The sequence below is a fragment of the Quercus suber genome, unplaced genomic scaffold, assembly GCF_002906115.3.
Source record: "Quercus suber isolate HL8 unplaced genomic scaffold, Cork oak 2.0 scaffold_960, whole genome shotgun sequence".
Classification (NCBI taxonomy): domain Eukaryota; kingdom Viridiplantae; phylum Streptophyta; class Magnoliopsida; order Fagales; family Fagaceae; genus Quercus; species Quercus suber.
This window is the reverse complement of record NW_027070380.1, coordinates 129,618-151,985: the sequence shown is the minus strand read 5'-3', so window position 1 is coordinate 151,985 and position 22,368 is coordinate 129,618. Positions and strand designations below refer to the sequence as shown.

At 35.9% G+C, this 22,368-nt stretch overlaps 1 protein-coding gene across 1 annotated transcript; it reads left to right on the top strand.

The window, feature by feature from the left end:
* Positions 1-6,306: 6,306 nt before the first annotated feature.
* Positions 6,307-6,774, top strand: LOC112001804 (uncharacterized). The gene has a single exon (XM_024033984.1). The coding sequence runs from the start codon at positions 6,307-6,309 to the stop codon at positions 6,772-6,774; it is 468 nt and encodes a 155-aa protein (XP_023889752.1).
* Positions 6,775-22,368: the final 15,594 nt, after the last annotated feature.

Below are 22,368 nucleotides of genomic sequence, written 5' to 3'. Positions count from 1 at the left end.
TGAGGAGTGAGGACAATAGCAAAAACATTTTTGTGCATAGTATCATATAAAGTCTAAATTTTGGAGATACTGTTGCTTTGTGTGTTGGGCTTATGCTCTCATTTGATTCTCTGGTCTTAACAGATTTTGGTTATGTTCTTATTTCATATATTTGGCTGTTTTTACTTGGTTCCTTTTTTTCCCCTTACCAGGGAGATGCAGATAGTGCACTGGAGCAGAAGTCCAACAACAATAGATCAGAGGGAAGAGAGAATTAAGTTATCTTTGTGTTTATGAAATTCTATAAGAGAAAAGACAGTGTGGTCCAAGGATGTTGAGTACTAAAACATCATAAAAATTTGTTGGTTTTAGAGTTGGGATTGTCTAAGACTGAAATTTTGTAAACTCTTGTTTACATATGAACGCTGGTATTCCTAATTGGGACATTGGTGTATCATTTGACGTGAAGACGATACCATTCAATGTGACTAAGGAATAGTTTGTTTTGTTATATAATATTTTCCAAGGAAAAATTCCACTGAAACATAAAAAAATAAATAAAAATTGACTAAACCGCCCATGAGATGTCTAAATAATTTAATTGTCCCCTAAAACATCACAAAAAATTCATTGGTTATAGAGTTGGGATTGTTTAAGACTGAAATTTTGTAAATCAACCCAAATCAAACCCACAACCAAATAAAAAAATCTTTTGCTGTAGTACCCAATAGATTTGTCATACGGTGTCGGGGCACTAGACTGTATGTAAACTCCAAACACCAAGCAGTGCTTTTGGGATGGGTTTATACCCAGTAGATTAGGGATGAGTTTCAGTTGTTGGTTTGGGGCCTTTAGTTGATGGAGGTCTGGTGGGTGGCTTGTGGGTCTTGAATTATTAGTTTTTGGGATGAAGGTGTTAGTTGATGGTGGGATTTTGACATGTAAGAAGAGATTTTGACATGTAAGAACAGAGTGTTGACTTAAAGAAATTGAGAGATGGAGATTAAGGAGGAGATGCTATCATGGTACTTTTTAAAGTTTGGAAGTATTTTAGTTTAGGTCAAAAGCAAATCAACCTTTAGTCTGGTGGGAAAATTTGACTCAGCTTTTTTTTTTTTTTTTTTTTTTTAAATAGTTTAGGTCACGTGACAATACAGATGATATCCTAAGTGGCATAATTTTTATTTTTAAAATTTTGACTGTTACCCACATTAGATGGAATAAATAACTATGTATGAGTGTTTTAAAAAATAGTTAGGTAAAATAAAAAAATAAAAATGTAAATTTTTATTCTAAAATAGGCAATAAATTTTACCAAAAAAAAAATTAATTATAAAAGTAAAAATGAATCTAGAAATATTGAAATTCAATTTTTTTTTTTTTTTTTTTTTTAGCTGGTGTTTATAACATACCTTACTCCACACAACTGTACACACACATTTTGCACTAAAATTGTGACTTGTGTGTACACGGTTATGTGGAATAAAATATCTTTAATAGGTTTTATCATTTTTTTTTGTTTCTTAACACTAGAAATAAGTCTACTTGCATGCCTCAATCATAATAATAGTAAAAATAAAAAGACAAAAAACAAACCTAACAAGATCTATGAATAGTAGTTTGTCCAACTTCATTATAAAGCTTAAAAGTGTAAGCATACAAGATCCAACAGCCCAATTTTCACATGAAATATATACAAGATCCAAAAGTGTAAGCATACAAAATACGTATGAAATATATATTTCTCTAGAACTATAGCCGCGTTTTCTGGAAACGCGGCTATAGGTAACGTAACTAAAAAGTCAGTAAGCCGCGTTTTTCTAAAAAAAAACGCGGCTTCAAGTAATTCGACTGGACTTTTAGCCGCGTTTTTCAAAAAGATATAGCCGCGTTTTATAGAAAACGCAGCTATAGGTTGGCTATAGCCGCGTTTTTTATAAACGCGGCTTAAAGCCCAACCTGTAGCCGCGTTTTACAGAAACGTGGCTAAAAAACGCGGCTTAAAACCGCGTTTTTTGTAGTGATACAAGATCCAACAGCCCAATTTTCACATACTCTTTCACTTCCTGGTAACCCAATCTCTAAAAGAAAACCAAGCCCCAAACATCAACAGTATAGCATGTTTACAATAGTACCATTCAATTGAAAAATACAACTTGCAACGTCTTTGCTCTCAGGGCCATGGATATTCACTGAACCAGCTGCATAAAGCTGAGCTAATAGTAAGCAAGATTCGGCATTAGAATGGTTAATTGGCATTAAGTCATTTTGATAAGTTATTCTAATTGCAGTCAAACAATTGACACAATGATTCTTAGAGAGGTTGAGGTTATCTTTGCAAAAAGAGTCGATTGATGTTTTCCTGCTTGCAATCCTAAACCAATCATCTAATGACTCAATCCTATCACAAAAGCTAGGAATAGGACTGGACACAAAATATTCTGGGTCCAAACAAGTGGGAACCCAATGAGTTGGGACTTCCAAGGAAGCCAACTCTACTTGGAAGTTCTTCAAACAAGATATAGAAGTATGGTTATCAGGAAGCAGAAACATTGAAGACACATTTAAGTTTTGTGCTAAGCCTAAGGAAAACAATGATTTAAGGGTATGACAGCATTGGGTTTCATTAGAAATTATAGAGCTTGTATTAAAGCAAGTGGGATCAAATTGAGTGATATTCCTTACATATCCAAAATTAATTGGACAAGCAAAGATCATGAGGGGGAGCATAGAGAGAGAGAAAATAAAAATAATATTCATGGTCATGTTGGAGCTGGGCACCGTGTGGTACAGTACAGATCTGCACACAATTAAGTAAAAAAAGAGAAATTCAGATCTGTTGTTAAATAAAGCAAGTGAACTTGGAATATATATTATACATAAACCCTAAAAATTCTTCCAACTCACTACAGGATTTCTAGACTTAATAATCTAATCCACCAAATCAATTCACAGCAATATAATTTCCATTAACGCTAAGCTCCACAAAAATCTAAAAGCGAGAGATTTTCACTTTTTCACCTAAAAGTCATTGATCTATTTATACAAATTATGAAAATAAATATTTCCTAGAATTAAATAACTTCATTAAATCATCTCAGATATTAAAAAAAAAAAAAGTTTTAAAAAAAAAGTTAAAAATGTGAGCCAACAATAAGAACATAGAACTAATTGTGAATACTTCATTCAAACAAAGCTAAAAATAAATATATACACTACACACCCACCCACACAAAAATTGGTAAATTTTCAAAAGGTGCGGTTCAAAGAAATAAAATGAACTGAACTATGAATCATCACACAAAAATTGGTAAAATTTCAAAAGATGCAGTTCAAAGAAATAAAATGAACAAAGAATCATCTCTTCACCTTAATTTGCGCGTAAAAAGATCAAGTAGCTGTGTTCACACCAATAACGTGGACATATGAATCAATTATAGGGGGTGAGTGCGTGCGTACTATTTATAAGCATAATAATAATAACGTGGACATGTGAATCAATTAATATGGGGTGAGTGCATGCGTACTATTTATAATAATAGTAACAATAATAATAATAATAATAATGTGATGTTTTACATTTGCATCCTCATGGAAAAAATATCTCACTAATGTACTATTTGCTTAATGAAACATCATGTACGCGTTGTTTTGATTTGGCAAAACTATAGTACAAGTTCCTAAAGTTTACCTACTAGGTGTAATTGGTCCCTAAAGTTTTAAGTGAGCGCTGTTAGTCTCTAAAGTTTTAAAAATAAAAATTATTGGTCCATTTGTTAACTTTTGTTAGTTTTTTTGTCTATATGTCTAACAGAATAATAATGTCTTTTTTTTAATGACATGACAACTGTTTTTAGTATTAAACAATTACATGTGAGCAAACACACCACTCACCTCATGCTAAGTTTTCTCCTCAGGCTGCCACTGCTTCAAGCCCGCCATAGTCTCTGGTGCCACTGCTAGATCCGGCCAATACTTTTGTCTCCATCCTCCTTGGCTCTCCACCCCAACCTAGGTGTGGGTCAATTTATTAGGTAGCTGTATCGTTAATATGTCATATTATTAATGTGGCGATAAAAGCCTAGATTCATAGATTGGGCCTTGGATCCTATAAGAGGATGTGTGTACGTTCGAGGAGGAGTAAACGATTGAGAAAGGCCCAGGAGTAAAGAATCACGAAAGAAAAGAATGGAAAAATATAGTCTGAGGAGTGTATCCTTCTCGAACATGGTTAATATCAGTTAAGTAAATACCTGGGTGATTTTGGTAACCTTCCAGGAAGTTCCAATGATAAGGATGAACTCCAAGCACGTATGAAGATGATAAGAGTAAAGAAATATCTAAAAGAAAAGCTGCTACCACTGCATTAAATACCCTGCAGCAACTTTTCTGACCACATTTATGTGGAGAAGACCTCTGAACAGTGCAATTTCAGCTGCCACCACTCGTGGAGAGCCAAAGAAGACACCTGATGGGACATATACTCAAGTCGATGCTTGGATGAAGAACAAGTGTACGATCGAGATGGCCTAAAGGAAAACTATATAAATGTAAAAGACCTCTCATGAGAAGGGGATCGAAAAAAGGAGGGAGAAAGGAAAAACAAAGATTTATTGTAGCTTCAAAGATTGTATTAACTCTTGAAACATTAATTCATCTCCTCGGATACCAGTTTATTCAAGTTTTAAGTTTGTTCTTGTACTAGTTCATTTTTTAAATCTTTATTAACCATTTTTTAATTTACAAATTGTCCAGCTTTTTCACCCACTCTCTACAAATTCATTGTATTGGGCTCATTGGGCTCATATCCCATACCTTTCGGGCTTGGGTTACAAATCTTGACCCTACAATTGGCACCGTCTGTGGGAAGAGCTTGAAAAACAGTGAGATTAAATTATGGCAGAACCAGTACCACGACCAGCAGAATCCAAGGCATCCCAACATGTTGATCCTTTTCTCAATTTAGAGTAGAGAGGTGACTATGAGGGTAGCGTACATACCACAAATACTGACCAAAACCAACCTTGAGGTGGAGGTCATGTGCCCTATGTAGATAATAACAAAAACATGCAGCTAGAGATTGATCAATTAAAAAGGGAGTTGTGCCATGCAAAGAGGAGATGAACTTCTTCAAACTCTAATTACAATTCTGATGATGAACAAGATGTTAATTATAGGCGGAGGTCTCGAACCCCACCTAGTGAATCTTTCTCCTATGAAGATGAACATTACTACAAGCAACATCATCGAAGCCCATCACGTGGAAGTGTAGAGAACGATGCTTTGAGCAAGGCCTTGAATCAAATCTCCAAATCACCTTTCACGTGTAAGATTGAAGAGGCAAGGCTTCCTCGTCGCTTTAATCAGCCAACATTCACTATCTATAATGGCCGGACAGATCCTGTGGAACATGTGAGCCATTTCAACCAAAGAATGGCTATCCATTCCAAAGATGAAGCTTTAATGTGCAAGGTTTTTGCCTATAGTTTAGGACCAGTTGCGATGAGGTGGTTTGACAACCTAAAAGCAGATTCTATTAACTCCTTTAACGAGCTCACTCAAGCTTTTGGCTCTCGTTTTGTCACATGTCGTAAAGCCACTCGGCCCTTGGCTTCCCTGTTGTCCTTAAGCATGCAAGAGAGTGAGATCTTGAAAACGTATTCGGATAGATATTGAGAAATGTTTAACAAAATGATGGGTGATTTAGATGAAGTGGCCCTTAGTACTTTTAAGCTCAGCCTCCCCACTGACCATGGTTTGAGGAAATCCTTGACTAGAAAACCTGTCACTAGTGTTTGTCAACTAATGGACAGGATTGATAAATATAAAAGGGTTGAAGAGGATCAACAGTAGGGAAAAGGGAAGGATAAGGTTATCGCTCAGGAGAGGAGGTATTTCAGGTCAGATTATTACAATAACAACAGACCACGGAGGGATTTTGCTGGACAATCAATGTCGGCAAACCTTCAAGTAGTCAACGCCGTGTTCAGAGAGCCAGTGCATCAAGTTTTGGAGAAAATTAAGAATGAACCATTTTTCAAACAACCAAATAAGATGGTGGAAAATCCTGAAAGATGTAATCATAATCTCTATTACCAATATCAACAGGATCATCGGCATATCACAGAAAATTGTAGGAGTCTCTAGGATCATTTGGATCAACTTGTCCACGAGGGAAAATTAAAGCAACTTTTGCATTATTCCAGTGGTCAGGGGAGCAAGGGAAGCTTAGAATCTCGAAGGGATGTTTCTTCAAGACCCCCTTTGGGGACTATTAATGTCATCTTTGCGATTCCAGGGATAACAGGATCATGTCCGTCCAAAGTAATGTCCGTATCCCATGTATCCACAGATGTTAATCAAGGTTTGAAGAGGCTAAAAATGGATTTTCCACTAATCCTAGGCTTCTCAGACGAGGATAAGATTGGAATCATTCAGTCCTATGACGACGCTTTAGTGATCATCCTCAGAATTGGAGGGTATGATGTGAAGAGAGTACTGGTGGTTGTTCCAAAGGGTCAAATACGACTACCTGTACAGACAGGTCTAGAGGTAGTAGAGGTTGATTTCATTTTCGTAGACGCATATTCACCTTATACTGCTATCGTAGCCAAACCCTGGCTGCATACGCTAGGGCCTGTTTCTTCTACTCTGCATCAGAAGGTTAAGTATCCATATGAAGGTCGAGTTAGTGAAATTTTGGGAGATCAATCTATAGCCAAACAATGCCAGGTGGCCGCCATTCAACACAAGCCTGAGGCTGAGTCCTCGACCCAAGCCGAAAAGAAATTATAGCAGTTAAAACCCTCGATGTCGCCAATCGATGATTCAGACAAGGGTGCGAAATGTGAAGATTTGATAAAAGTTGCTATTGGACATGATCTGGAGAAGTTCTTCCAAGTTGGATCTCGGTTACTTCTTTAGGAGAAGGAAGAACTGATAGAATTCCTTAAAAGAAACATTGACGTATTTTCCTGGAATGCTTACGAAGCCCCAGGGGTGGATCCAGAATTCATATGTCATCATTTGAAGGTCAACCCATTGATCACCCCTAGGAAACAGCTTCCTCAGCGCCCATCCAAGGAGCAAGTTGATGCAATGCGAGAGGAAGTAACAAAGTTTAAACAAGCTGGAGCTATTAAAAAAGTTTTTTTTTTATCCTGAATGGCTAGCGAATACTATGATGGTGAAGAAGAAGAATGGGAAATGGCGTGTGTGCATAGATTTCACTGACTTAAATAAGGCTTGCCCTAAAGATCCATTCCCTATGCCTAAAATAGACCAGCTAGTGGATGCCATTGTCGGCCATCCTCGGATGAGTTTTCTATATGCTTTCCAAGGTTATCATCAAATACCATTAGCCCTGGATGATCAAGAGAAGACTGCTTTTGACACCCCTATTGGGAACTACCACTACAAAGTGATGCCATTTGGTTTGAAAAACGCGGGGTCCACCTACCAAAGAATGATGACAAGGATGTTTGAGCCACAGCTGGGTAAGAGTATTGAGATTTACATAGATGACATGGTGGTGAAGAGTAAGGTTGTTTCTGAACATGTGAAAGATCTTGGAAACATTTTTGAAGTTCTCAGAAGATACAAGTTGCATTTAAATGTGTCCAAATGCTCGTTTGATGTGGGATTAGTTAAATTTGTAGGTTACATGGTAACTCACAGGGGAATTAAGGTCAACCCCAATCAAATAAAAGCCATCAACAATATACAACCTCCTTAGAATCCTAAAGAGGTCCAGAAATTGACTAGAATAACTGCTGCTCTGAACTGATTTATCTCTCGATCAGTAGATAGGTGTAGGCCTTTCTTCTTGCTGATCAATAAGTGGAAAAGATTTGAATGGACTGAAGAATGGGCTTTAGCTTTCCAGTAACTTAAAGACTATCTAGCTCTGCCACCAATCATGTCTAGTCCTGAGCCGGATGAAGTTTTTTTTGCCTACGTTATTGTGGCTCCTTATGTCGTAAGCTTGGTGTTGATACGAGTGGATTATGGTGTGCAAAGGCCAGTTTATTACGTGAGTAAGTCTCTACATGAAGCCGAGATCCGTTACTTGCCACTGGAGAAAGCTATCTTGGCAGTAGTGCTTGGTACACGAAAGCTGCCTCATTATTTCCAAGCACATATGGTTGTTGTTCTTACCTAACTCCCGCTTAAAACCATACTTAGAAGTGCTGACTACACAGAGAGAATAGCTAAATGGGGCACTATCCTAAGGGCTTTTGACATCAAGTATATGCCTTGAACCTCTACAAATAGTCAAATCCTTACGGATCTAGTGGCTGAGTTCATTGAGCCCTCGATAGAAGAATTGGAACCAACACAGAACATGGATGAAAAATTGGTTGGCATGATCTCTCAATAGGGCCCCTCATTTTAGGAGGTGTATATAGACGGTGTAGCAAATCAGAAAGGTTCTAGAGTGGGGCTAGTGTTAATATCTCCCGAGAAGATCATTACTGAAAAGTCATTAAGACTAAGCTTCACGGCCACAAATAATGAAGCTGAATATAAAGCTCTATTGATGGGAATGGCGATGGTTTAAAGAATGGGAGGAAAATCAATGGAAATGTTCTTGGACTCAAGGCTAGTCGTCGGTCAAGTACAAGGGGAATTTAAGGCAAAAGATGAAAGAATGCAATGGTACTTGAGCCAAGTTAAATGTCTACAGTCAGAGTTCGAATCTTTTAACTTGTTACACATCCCTAATAATGGTAATGCACATGTTGATTCTCTGGCCACGCTCGCAACCTCCTCGGCACAAAATCTGCCTTAGGTTATCCTTGTTGAAGACTTGCATAAACCCACGAAGATAAGAAGAAAAGCAGTCCGAGTTCATCGGATTGGAGGTAAGCCAAGCTGGATGGACCCTATAATTCAATTCCTGAATGAGGATATTATGCCTGAAGTAAGGTTAGAAGTTGATAAAATTAGGAAGGCTACTAGATTCTGGCTATCCGAGAACCAGAAATTGTACAAACATTCCTATTCAGGGCCGTATTTGTTATGCATACATCCTGACGTAGCTGAATCACTCCTCGAGGAGTTATATAAAGGAATATGTGGAAGCCATACTGGAGGTAGATCCTTGGCACATAGAGCCATTACGCAAGGTTATTGGTGGCCAAATATGTAAAAAGAGGCTTATGAATATGTTAAAAAGTGCGATCAATGCCAGCGGTTTGCACCAAACATACATCAACCAGGTGGAATCCTTAATTCATTATCCAGCCCATAGCCATTTGCTCAATGGGGCCTAGATATTGTGGAACCATTCCCTAAAGTAGTAGGAAATAAGAAATATCTTCTGGTCGACACAAATTATTTCAACAAATGGGTTGAAGCTGAACCTCTAGCTAATATCAGAGACGAGGACGCAAAGAAATTTTTCTGGAAAAGCATTGTCACTCGGTTTGGGATCCCTCACACCCTCATTTCAGACAATGGTCTTCAGTTCGATAGCAAAGCATTCAGAAGTTATTGCTGTGAGTTGGGGATTACAAATAGATATTCCACTCCTGCTTATCCTCAAGGGAATGGGCAAGCGGAAGCTATTAACAAGGTTATACTAAATGGATTGAAGAAAAGACTAGATGATGCATAGGGCAAATGGGTGGAAGAAGTACCACATGTACTTTGGACATACAGAATTACGCCTCATAGGTTTATTAGGGAGACCCCCTTTTTCAATGACTTATGGGGCTGAAGCTGTTATCCCTCTAGAGGCTGGGTTCCCAACGTTGAGGACTAGTTCGTTCAATCCGATTGGCAATAATGAACAGCTAGAGAAGAATTTAGACCTGATTGAAGAAAGAAGGGAAAGTGCAATGGTCCAATTGGCATATTACCAACAAAAGCTCAGGTAGGGTTATGATGCCAACGTAAGGCTAAAGCCTTTAGAACCTGGTGATTTAGTGCTCAGGAAATTTGTGGGCACTACAAAAAGCCCAACTTAGGGAAAGTTAGGACCCAAATGGGAAGGGCTATATTGTATTACCTCAGGGGCTGGCATTGGGGCATATTTTTTAGAAGACTTAGATGGTCATGTAATACCACGCCCCTTGAATGTAAATAGCCTTAAAATGTACTATTATTAATCAAGTTTTTTTTCTTTGATCAAGATGTGTATCTATTACATAAAGGTTTCGAGGTAAGTGTTTAAGCTTAAATTCAATCATGCCTGAAGTCCTCAGATCAGATGATGTGGGTTAGTTAACACTCATTCACAATTCTTATAAGTGTTTAAACCAAAATCCAATCATGCATGAAGTCCTCGAACTAGATGATATGGATTAGTTAACACTCATTCACAATTCTTATAAGTGTTTAAACTTAAATCCAATCATGTTTGACGTCTTCGGATTAGATGATATGAGTTCGTTAAACATCTCATAACAACTTTCATAAACAATGAAATGAATCTTAAATCATGTTAGACCTCTCGGATTACATACTAGGGATAAAACTAATGCTTATAGGTGTCCATTATATATGTTGTTCTACGGAACCTAAATCAGGTAAGACTTTTCATTATTTACCTATCAGATAATATATAAGGCATTTATACCTTTTATGGTTTGCCAAACTCATTAGCGATTCTTATATAGTCTAATTTTTACCAGTTTTTATCTAAGATATCTGCATCACGAGCAGGATATTATTGTTGATGTTAGGACATATATGTTTTAACTTGTTTAAGAACATATGTCACTTAGTTATGTAAATTGGCTAATCCTTTGACAAAACGTACTCTGCTTGTAATTGGGTAGTTCTAGGTGTTTTTAATACTTCAAGAAACAATGTTTCAAGGTCAAGTGTTGAAGTCATCAAGTCTGTCCAGGAGAAAGCAAGCTGAAGTGCAAAGTTTTTAAAGCTCGACACCTGCTTGACAGCTACCTCGACACCTGCTATCTGTCGAGATTTAAAAAGTCAAATTTCCAATCTGATTTTCTTGGGATCCGTGAATATGTTTTTGGGCCTTCTTTTCTTCTAACCCTAAACATATAAAAGGATTATTTTAAGAGCCGTTTTGGGTGACACAAGTTGCATTATCATTGAGCAATCTCTGTTTAAGCAAATTGTGATCAATAGACGAAGTTCTTGACCTAGTTCATCTTTCATCAAGAAGTTGCTGTGTATTTGCACCATAGGGTTTTGTAACCAAGCATCTTCCTGCTATTTATCATAAAGGATGAACTGAAGAACTTTGCAGCCAACCATTCTTCCTCAGTTGGTGTTCTGAAGTCGCGTACTTGGATCCGCGCATTGGTTAGTCACGTACTTGGGAGCCGTGCATCAAAGGTGGAGACTGTCACTACAGATCAAGTCCAATTGGGTATTGGGGTAAGGGTTCAACTGTAAGTTGGTAAGGTACTTGGGATTCCTTTACTTGTAACCGCTTGATTTGATAATAGTGGAGTTTCGGGAGTGGTGACCTGAAAATCACCCGGTGGGGATTTTGCCATTAGGGTTTTCCCCATTCGTAAACAAATCACCGTGTTATTTATTTTCCACTGCATATTTAGTTGATTGGTGATTTGTTTGTGCTTCCATAAAATTGCATGATTAATTGATTAATTAATTTTTTGGCTAAATTAATTAATTAGGGTTAATCACAAGGGGTCATTCAGATTGTGACCTATCAGTTGAGCTTGCTTAAGTTAAAGTAGTTGCAGATTAACATTGTTTGCAATAACAATAAATTTAATAAGATGTACAATGAAAATGTAGAGGATAAAAGAAACACACTTCCATTGATTAAAAAGATAATATTTCTTAGTTCCTTACAAATTTTTTTTAAAAAAAAAATCCTAGTATCTAAGCCTTTTTTGTAGAGACCACGAGATCAATAGTCTTGCTGGATTGGGTGGCAGTAGCATCTGGGGCTTGATCCTTGGGTTCAAGAGGAGTTTTCTTTTTACCCAAGTCTTTGCCTTTATCTTGGGGTTCCTCAGCTTGTTTGCCTTGACCACCAGCTTGACCAGACTCTTTAGGGTCTTCAGGAAGGGTAGGAGGGACTTGGCCGACCAAAGGCTATTCCGAGACCTCTAGGAGTTCTTTGGAGGGAGAAGAGTCAGGACCTAGGAGTTTGCAAATTTCAAGGTCGTAGTAAATGCTCTCAGGTCGCCTTAAGTCAGACTCTACAAGGACCCCAGCAGCATCGAGGGCTTTACCCCAGGTTATATCACAATAATCCCTACAAACTGTAGAAAACTCTTCTGTGAGTCTGACTTGAGTCTATTCCACCCCAAGCTTGTATGCTACCTGCTTTTCAGCCTCAGCTACCTCCTTGACCAATTGGGTAGCGTCCCTGGCTTTCTGAAGCTCAGCTCGAAGATCCTTTACTATTTGTCTCTCTGTTTCTAGATTGATTTCAGTCATATGCAGTCGCTTGCGTTGATCTTCGGCCTGCTTTTCAACAGTCTTAAGACCAGCATCAAGACTATTCTTGGCCTTGGTCATTTCTTTTAGTTGCTCGGATAGCTTATCATAATCCTCTTTTAGACTACCTAGCTTTTTCTCTGCCTCAGACCGAGAATGGGCCTCTGCCTGGGCTTCATTGCAGGCATCTTTATTCCACTCCTCGGCCATATAAACTTGCTCGGTAATCTGCATAATAGAAAGGGAAAATTTCAATATAAAATAAAGAAAAAGTACAAATGAAAATAACTAACAGTTAATCGGAGAAACGGATCACATCACTTACCATGGCCAAGTCCCTCTTAAGGGATAGAAAGAGTTCATACTGGTTAAAGCGCCTATAAGCATCCATATCCTTCGGAAGGAGAAGTGGTTGCTCTAGGGCCTCAGCAATGAGGCCTGCCTTCCCCCCTTAGTAGTTCCTGACAGAGGTGTCCTAGAGGAGTTGAACACCATCCAACTCTAACTTGGGGGACCAGATGCCCTGTCCTTGGTGCACATTAGCAATGAAAGCGTCTTCTCAACTCTCAACAGACGAAGCCTTTTGGCTTTGTTGGTCCTTAGCCACCTTTTGTCATTTAGACCCTTTCGAAGGCTCCACCTCACCTTCCTCAAGACCTGTATTAGGCTTTTTCTTCTTCAAATCAGGGTTTGGCTTCAGGCCAAGGTCAGAAGGGAGCTGAGGAGGGGGTAGGGGAAGATTAACAGTGGGCTGGGACTTGGTGGCTTCTTTGGGCACCACTGCTTTGTTCCTTGTCTTCATCAGATCTCTTAAGCTCAAAGACATCTCTTCTTCCTCTTCCTCTTCCGATGAGTCATTTGGAAAGGAAGTTACTAAAATAGGAGCGTGGACATTGGAATGCCTATCAGTGTCCTCCTCGGCGTCTGAAAGGGGAATTACTTGAATCTCCCTTGGTGCATTTTCTTCAAAATGAAAATTTTCAATCTGTTCCTCTAGTGAAGCAGTCGAGGAAACAGCTTTTTCCCCTGCTGCGGTTGCTTCAAGGGGAATCTGTTGAACTGGCTGGATAAGTAGTGGTATAGCCTTCAAATTCGGATGTGGTATGGGAGAAAGATCGAATGGCGTTAGAAAATTTGGCCGAGAGACGTCTTTTTGGTTTATCCGATAGTCTCCTTGCCTTATAGCGTTGTCGACCGGTTGAAATGAGTCCGTGAGCGGCTTGAAACCGAGAATAAGATGGGTAGCCAGAAGATACCCGTCTTCACTTACAAAAATCTCTAATCTCAGCAGGTAGTTTAGTGCGACAATGTTAGTAAGGCTGAGTCAAGGAGCTATGTGCCTTTTATTTGTTAACACCACAATAGAATTTAGCATAATCAAAAACTCAAAAATACTGATACAAAGAGAAGAAAAACAATGCTAAATGATGAGGACCTAAATCTATTGTTAGGAAACCTAAGTATAGGATATCCCACCTGGCTATCCTGGTTGGGTTGGGCAATGAAAACCGTCATGTCACGCGCCCGAGACGATCAAATAATCATCTTTCATTCCCTTGTTAGACTTTGGGAGACAGGAAATGAGCCTAACAATGTCGGATCGAGATTTAAGGTAAAATCCCACCCCCTTTTGTTTATGACACTCGTATATATGTATTACGTCAAGCTAGGTGAGCTCCAAGCCTACGTGACGATTCAAAGCGTCAATCGCTCCTAGGATCCTAAAGACGTTAGGTGCGCATTGATCAGGAGAAAGCCTGTGATTACGAAGGCAGTCCCTTGTAACATGACCCATAGGAAGAGTCATTCCTCCTTCTATGAACGCTATCATAGGGATTATGACTTCTCCCATTCTTCGGTCAGTTGATAACCTTTTTGGGGGACAATACCTTAGGTTTACTTCCCGCGGTATGTCGTGTGCCTCCTTAAATGTCTCTATTAAGGCAGGACTATCAACTAAGTACTTAAATCTACCCATTTCGGACAAGTAAAAAGAGGGAGACACTAAGAACGATAACTAGGAAATAAGAATTTGGAGTTCGGGGAAGACGGCCGAGGAGAGAATGAAGAGTTTGAAGAAATTGAAACTTACACAAACTAGGTTGGAGAACGATTCTTGAATCTGTAGAGGGATTCTTGTGGATTTTTAAAGAAATGAGACTGATGATTTAAAAAACTTTGTGAGTTTGAATGCTTTAGTTTGCTAGAGAGTCTGAGAGATTGTGAAATAAAGGAGAAATGATCTCCTTTGAGGCTTTCTACAGGGGCCAAAAAACAAGTGAGAGTTATCTCACCCAAATCCTGAGAAAAAATGTCGTCCGTTGGATCATTAATCCACCGTTGGATGCCAAAAACATAGTGCCACTTGGAGCAATTAATGAACACTTCGTAAATACCGAAATGTCAGCAGCAATGATGAAAGTGCCTAAATTTATGCTCTCACACGTGCAAACTCAGGCACCTTTATATTTTTAACCTTTATTTCTGTGACAAATCAAAATCCCATTTTTTCTCCTCGGCTGCGAGGGAAAAATTAAAATTTTGAGGGGTTGTTGTGGAGATAAAAGCCTAGATTCATATATTGGGCCTTAGATCCTATAAGAGGATGTGTGTGCGTCTGAGGAGGAGTAAATGATTGGGAAAGGCCTAGGAGTAAAGAATCATGAAAGAAAAGAATGGACAAATATAGTCCGAGGAGTGTATCCTTCTCGGATATGGTTAATATTGGTCAAGTAAATACCTGGGTGGTTTGGGTGACCTTCCAAGAAGTTCCAACGATAAGGATGAACTCCAAGCACATATGAAGATGATAACAGTAAAGAAATATCTAAAAGAAAAGCTGTTACCATTGCATTAAATGCCTTTCAGCAACTTTTCTAGCCACATTTATGTGGAGAAGACCTCTGAACAGTATAATTTCAGCTACCACCACTCGTGGAGAGCCAAAGAAGACACCTGATGGGACATATACTTAAGTGGATGCTTGAATGAAGAACAAGTGTACGATTGAGATGGTCTAAAGAAAACTATATAATGTAAGAGACCTCTCATGAGAAGGGGATCGGAAAAAGGAGGGAGAAAGGAAAAAAAGGAAGATTTACTGTAGCTCCAAAGATTGTATTAACTCTTGAAATATTAATTCATCTCCTCGGATACCAGTTTATTTAAGTTTTAAGTTTGTTCTTATACTTGTTCACCTTTTAAATCTTTATTAGCCATTGTTTTATTTACAAATTGTCCAGCTCTTTCACCCACTCTTTATAAATTCATTGTATTGGGCTCATTGGGCTCATATCTCATACCTTTTGGGCTTGGGTTACAAATCTTGACCCTACAATTAATATTATTGTTTTTATTAATATTATTATTGTTATTTTTAATATTATTGTTATTATTGTTGTTATTGTTATTGTTGTTGTTGTTATTATTATTATTATTATTATTATTGAGGCTGATAGCTAGCAAATTCAAGATAAAATATTGATTTTTTAGAATATTGATAATATGGCACTAGCTTATATGTATATATATAACCATATTATTAAAACATACCTCTAATTTGTACAAAATATCCAGCTACCATCCCTCCCATAATTGAAATTGCAAATAGTTGGCCCTTGATCAAGCATTGTGACCTATTCATAATAATAACATAAATGAGATTTTTTTATATTTATTTTTAATATCATTCATATGAGTGCATACACTACATTAAAATAAGTTTATTACATCAACTGTTAATACAACAAAAGTAGTATGGTGGTATTAGACAGAATATCACATCTAAACATTAACATTCGTTGCAATAGCAACTTAAAAGTAGTAAATTATTACATTAGTAATAATTAGTTGTAATAACTAAATATCAATTATTTTACAATCTATTAAAATGACAAACATGAAGCTACAATGAATATATTATTATAATGATCTAATACCAATTATTTTACAATTGTAATTAAAAAAAAATGAAACAATTATCTATTACAATAAAGATACTATTGCAATAATTTGACCAAAATTATTTTTGTCAATTCTTTGCAATCTATTACAATAAAATTCGTAAAATCATTGTAATAAACATTTTTTGAAGTTATGGTTTCTCTATGATATTACTAATTGCACTTGCACAGAAAATAGGTATCAATATATATATATATATATAAGAATAAAATGATTTTGTGATAATACCTATCATAGCCAAACAACAATGGCTAGGATGTAGCCAGTGGGGCACTATCCTATAAATAAAAATGAAGTTAGAAAAAAAAAATTTATATAAACATAACTTGAGTATTATATATTTAACAGGGAATTTATACTACACAGATGAAAAAGTGAAAAACTCAATTACATAAGATAATTATCATAAGTATAGAGGTCTTGATACCTATGATTGGGTGCTATCACCATCACGAGGGACCGGATTAATTTCAAAACCACCCTATAAAAAATAATTCATTTAAGTAAGCATTAAAGGTGGTAAATTACAAATAATAATAATTATTATTATTATTATTACTGGTCTTTTATATATATATGTTTTTTTTTTTTTTCAAATCAATTTTTTTTTTTCATATATATGTTTGTATCGGGGGGGGAGGGGGGGGGGGGGTGGCAATTGCCTCCCCTGGCCCACCCAAAAAAATCCCTTAGTTTATCACTAATACTTATTAAAAACCCCATTCTAATTTTTTCTTTTGATAGAAATAGCAATCTAGATGAAAGTAATACATCAATTTGGAATATCTTCCTTATCTTGGGAGGAATTTCATTTAACTAATAGCTCTACTCACTCACACTTGATGATAATTTAGCCAAATTGAACTCCACTATGTTTCTTTAGTCTTGAAATAGAGCATTAGTATGCATTAGTATTGAGCCGGGTAGAATGTCTAGCAAGTTATGATAAAATAGATGAGATAACTTTTATAGTGTAAAATGACAAATGTTTTAAGAATCCGGATACTGGTGCTCTTATACGTGTGGGCCAAAGAAGATAAGATAGGGAGAAAGGGGTTGTAGCCCACCTACCTTATGCTCCTCAAAACCTAAAACTGAAGAATTAGCCCACCTATAGCAATTGTAGATATCTCCCAACTTCTACATGTAAGATCTGTCTTACATCATACATTCATATGTGTAGCATGCATTGATCATAAAAACAAGCATTTCATGCCGCAGAATCTGTTTACAAATTAATGTATTAAAATCAAACCTGTTCTAGATTATACCAGAAACGAAGTGTAGGAACTTGTATTTTACTTCTAAAGGTTTCACATACACCGCATGGCATTTTGAATTCAAAATTCAACTTGACAGAATATATTGCCTTTCTTAATGAAGCAACCCTAACACCTTTTAATGTCCTATAGAGTAGGAAAAAAGTATATTTACAAGAGAATTTTCAAGAAAACAGTAATTATTATCCTAGAAATAAGTATTTTTACCTTCAATCTTTCAACCTCTGCTGCCAACAACTCAACCCTACGGGTATCTTGTATTATAGCTAGCATCTATATTGTAAATATAAGGTGGAAGCAGAGTAACAAAAGATAATCCTCATATTGGAAAACAATAATTGCTTAACTGTCAATACAACATTTCTCCCTCAGCACTATCACAGATCTTGATGCCTTCATTTGTATATGAAACCTGAAGGCCGAGCCTATATGGCCATATGTGACAAATCCCTCAATCCTAACAAGCCCATATATGATTAGTCCCCCTTCCTCTTGGAAAGCGTCAATTTAAAGCTTGCCAAGACATCTTTCTAAATTTAAAGTTTCACTTGAGCACTGCATGTAAAAATCATACCCATTTCAACACAAGCCAATTTTACAATCAAGGTAAAAGTGATAAATAGACCATTAATATGAGTTTGTATAGTATTGAACATTCTTGTAGTAAATGTGAAAATTTTATGAAGTCTATCAAAGCGAGATTTTATTAATGTTATTGTTGTTGATGATGGTAAAGAATCAGTAGGCTAAAATTTTCGAACGTAATGATCCACAAGCCAAATCCTGAAGAAAAGAAACAAGTCAGAGGAGACCGGTGGAGACCGGATAAAAATCCTTCGATAGTAAAGTCAGTGAATTCTCAATTCTCAGGAAGGGAAAGAATTTTTTGAGTGTCCAATTTTTCTGAGTTACCTCTTGCGTTTCAGAAGAAGAGCCCTTATATAGTGTCTTTTGAGGCAGTTATTTTTTCAAGTGTTGTATAGTTCGAAAGATTCTGAGGTAACTCCCATAACTGCTTTGGAGGTTACTTCCCATTTTCAAAGGAGAAACGGTTCCATTCTAGTAGACAAGTGGAGTGCAGAGAAGATTTTCAGGACCCTCGTCCATCTTGCTAGTTTGATGGACGAGCCAATCCTAGGACGAGCTCGTCCATTCGGACAAACGGATGGACGAGCTTACAACAAACAGGGCTGCTTTCCTGTGGACAAGATATATGGACGAGTTTAGCAGTTGGCTTTTTTGGTGACACCATCACGATGGACGAGCTTACAACAAACGGGACTGCTTTCCTGTGGACGAAATATATGGATGAGTTTAGCAGTTGGCTTTTTTGGTGACACCATCAGTTGTAATTATAGAGGAAGTTATGGTTGCATGTGGAATATGTATATATAACATACATTCGGTCAACTTGAAACTAAGAGTGAAGATAAATAAAATAGAAAAGAGTCTTTTTCCTCTTCATTCTGTATGTATAGCCAATCAAGAGAGAGTTTCAAGCGAGCTCTCTTTTCCATGCAACCCTTCAAGCAACTTTTTTTTTTTTTTAGTTAAAACAGGAATAGATATATAAGAAGAGGGCAAAGGACAGTAAAAAGGAAAAAAGAGATGAGAAAAAGATGAATTCATGGGGGACACAAGGAGGAAAGTAGATAATTAAAAAATAAAAAGAGATACAAAGGACTAGGGAGGAAGACACAAGGAAGGATTAAAAGGAGGAGGGATTCATCAAAAAAGAAAAAGAAAATGGTGTACTGCAATGATTTTCCAGGTGGAAAAACTTCCTAAAACATACATCAATTTGGTAAAATCAGCAATGTTGGGGAGACAACACCTTAGAACTTCACTTACGCTTGTATAACAACAAGCAAACTAATTACCAACCATCATCTTTTTTCCCCCCTAAAATTTTTGGCAATTTTCGTGTGGGCTTATAGCTATAGTATTTAATTATATATATATATATATATAAATCTATTGTTATAAAACTGATATTTTTTATTGACATTCATCTAAATATATCATTTCAATGGTTATAAAAAAAATATGTGAAAAACTTTGTATATTTAGACTTATTGTTTTATAAATAACATCAAAAAGGAAGAAGAAAAAGGACAATATTTGGAGTAAGCTTGATGTCTCTCGTATAGTTCAATTATTTATTTATTTTTAAGTGAATTTATAAAGCAAAAGGCTTAAAGCTAAAGAATATATATAAAAAAAAAAAAAAATCTATTGTTATAAAACTGATATTCTTTATTGGCATTCATCTAAATATATCATTTCAATGGTTATAAAAAAAATATGTGAAAAAATTTGTATATTTAGACTTATTGTTTTATAAATAACATCAAAAAGGAAGAAGAAAAAGGACAATATTTGGAGTAAGCTTGATGTCTCTCGTATAGTTCAATTATTTATTTATTTTTAAGTGAATTTATAAAGCAAAAGGCTTAAAGCTAAAGAAAAAAATGTTACCAAATAGACACAATTCGGATTTGGACGTATCAAAATTCATAAAAATCACACCTCAAGAGTAAGGTCGGATATGCGTTAAATTCAACAAGAATTCATATATAGAAACAAAAACGAACTAAACTAATTAACACATAAATTAGTAAATTAAATTTAACTAGCAGTTGAAACATAAAATTTCATGAAGTAGAATGAATTATTGCATGAGAACAATTTTTTTCAATTTTAAATATAATGGTAGTCAATGTTCTTTTCTTCCTCATATTTTGTTTTCATTTTTATATGTTTTGAAACTTAAAAGACAGTGATAGACTACGAAACATTTTCTTCCTTTTTTTTCTTAATAAAGTTTGAGACAGAATATTTGTACGTATATCACTTTGGAATTTGACATTTCAATTTGAATAATTAACTCACAGATATTAGGCACGTGATAAATTAAATCAAACCTTTTGTTAATATTTTTTAGGCTAAAATGCAAAACTCACCCTCTAAGTTTTACAATTTTCCATTTCAATTTTTTAAATTTGCATTTTGTCATTTTAGTCCTCCAAATTTTGAACTTTCTCAATTCGGTCTTCTGTTAATTCACCATCCATATTTGCCGTTAACTACCCAAAATTACACTATTTTAGCCATAATTTAATATTTTATTTTATTTTTTTAATTTAAAAAAGCATTAATTAAAAAAATACCTCAAAAATTAAAATAACCCATGTTAGACCCACCCACCTCATGTGAAGAAGAACAATTTTAATCCCTAGCCTAACTAGATAAGGAGAGACCCAGAGTGAGAAGAAGAGCGAGAGATTTCCTAGTAAATCTTGAACAATTCTATCTTTGGAGCGTACATCTTGAACAATGAATTCACAATCGAAATCGGCTAATTGGAGGAAGCTAGTAACGGCAAGTTGACCTCCACCTTGTGGGTGAATGATCGTTGACTCTAGTATTAAAGGGTGTCAACCATCTTCATTGCCCTTCAAATTTTTTTATAAAAAAAAAATTGTTTAAATTTTCTTTTAAGGCTGTGTTTGGGAAGCTAAGAAAAAAAAAATGATGACTGACCTTGATGTAGGAGAGGAGTGTAGCGTTGGAATGAAGTTTCAACTTGTCCTCATAGTAATCTAGCTTCGTCATACTCACATCCATGGCTGAGAGTTCAAAACTGCTTTTTCGAACAAAACAAAACAAAGAGCACAAGAAAACTAGAAAATTATTTATGGGGTTTTTCTTAATTAAGAAATAAATAATAAAATAAAAATAAATATTAAATTACGGCCAAAACAATGTAATTTTGGGTAGTTAACGGCAAATATGGATGGTGAGTTAACAGAAGACCGTATTGAGAAAGTTTAAAACTTAGAGGACTAAAATGACAAAATACAAACTTAAAGGACTGAAATGAAAAATGATGAAACTTAGAGGGTGAATTTTGCAATTTTGCCTATTTTTTACTCAAGCCAAATGGATTTTATTACGTGAAGTGCACATGCTTTTTATTAAAACATTAACAATTTTGAAACAACATTATTATTATCATATAACAAATCTCTTTTGAGAAACAAAGTTGCTAAAGAAATGCCCCACATGCCCCCAAAAGTTTTGGTGAAATAAAAATTACATTTACATTCTTGTAACTTTTAGGGGCGACTTATTCATCTCCCTAAAGCAAAGCCTACAAGAAGTACAAAATATTAACAGGGGTATAATCAGTTTGGTTTAGTTGATTTTGAGTGTGCTTTTTTAGACCAAACTAAATTGATTAGTTTTTAAAAATCTCAACTGAAATGGTTGAAATCCCAATTGATTTTGGAAATATCGGTTTCAGTCAGTTTTCGGTTTTTGCCCTTAATCTTAGAAAAATAAAAAATATTGTTTGGTGGATTTGTCAAGCATATAGAGTTTAAGAAATATGTAATCCAATATTAGATTTGACAAAATTTACATCCAATAAAACTATATTGAGTAGAATTGTAGTCATTGGTTATATAACCAAATTTGTAGTAAAACTTTATTAATTTCAAAATGCACATTTTTTTAAGGTTGGTAGAAGTGTATGCATAAAAGACAAATTAACTTACACCCATATGGAGGACAAAAAAAAAAAAAAAAAAAAAAAAAAAAAAAATATGTTTCTAATTATTTCAGGAAAAAAATTATAATCACTACTAAAAAAAACTTAAACCAGATATAATTAGTAATGTTGAATGCTTCCCACTAATTTTCCAAAGACAAGTATATAATATCACCATGCACGTGGACACAAACACCG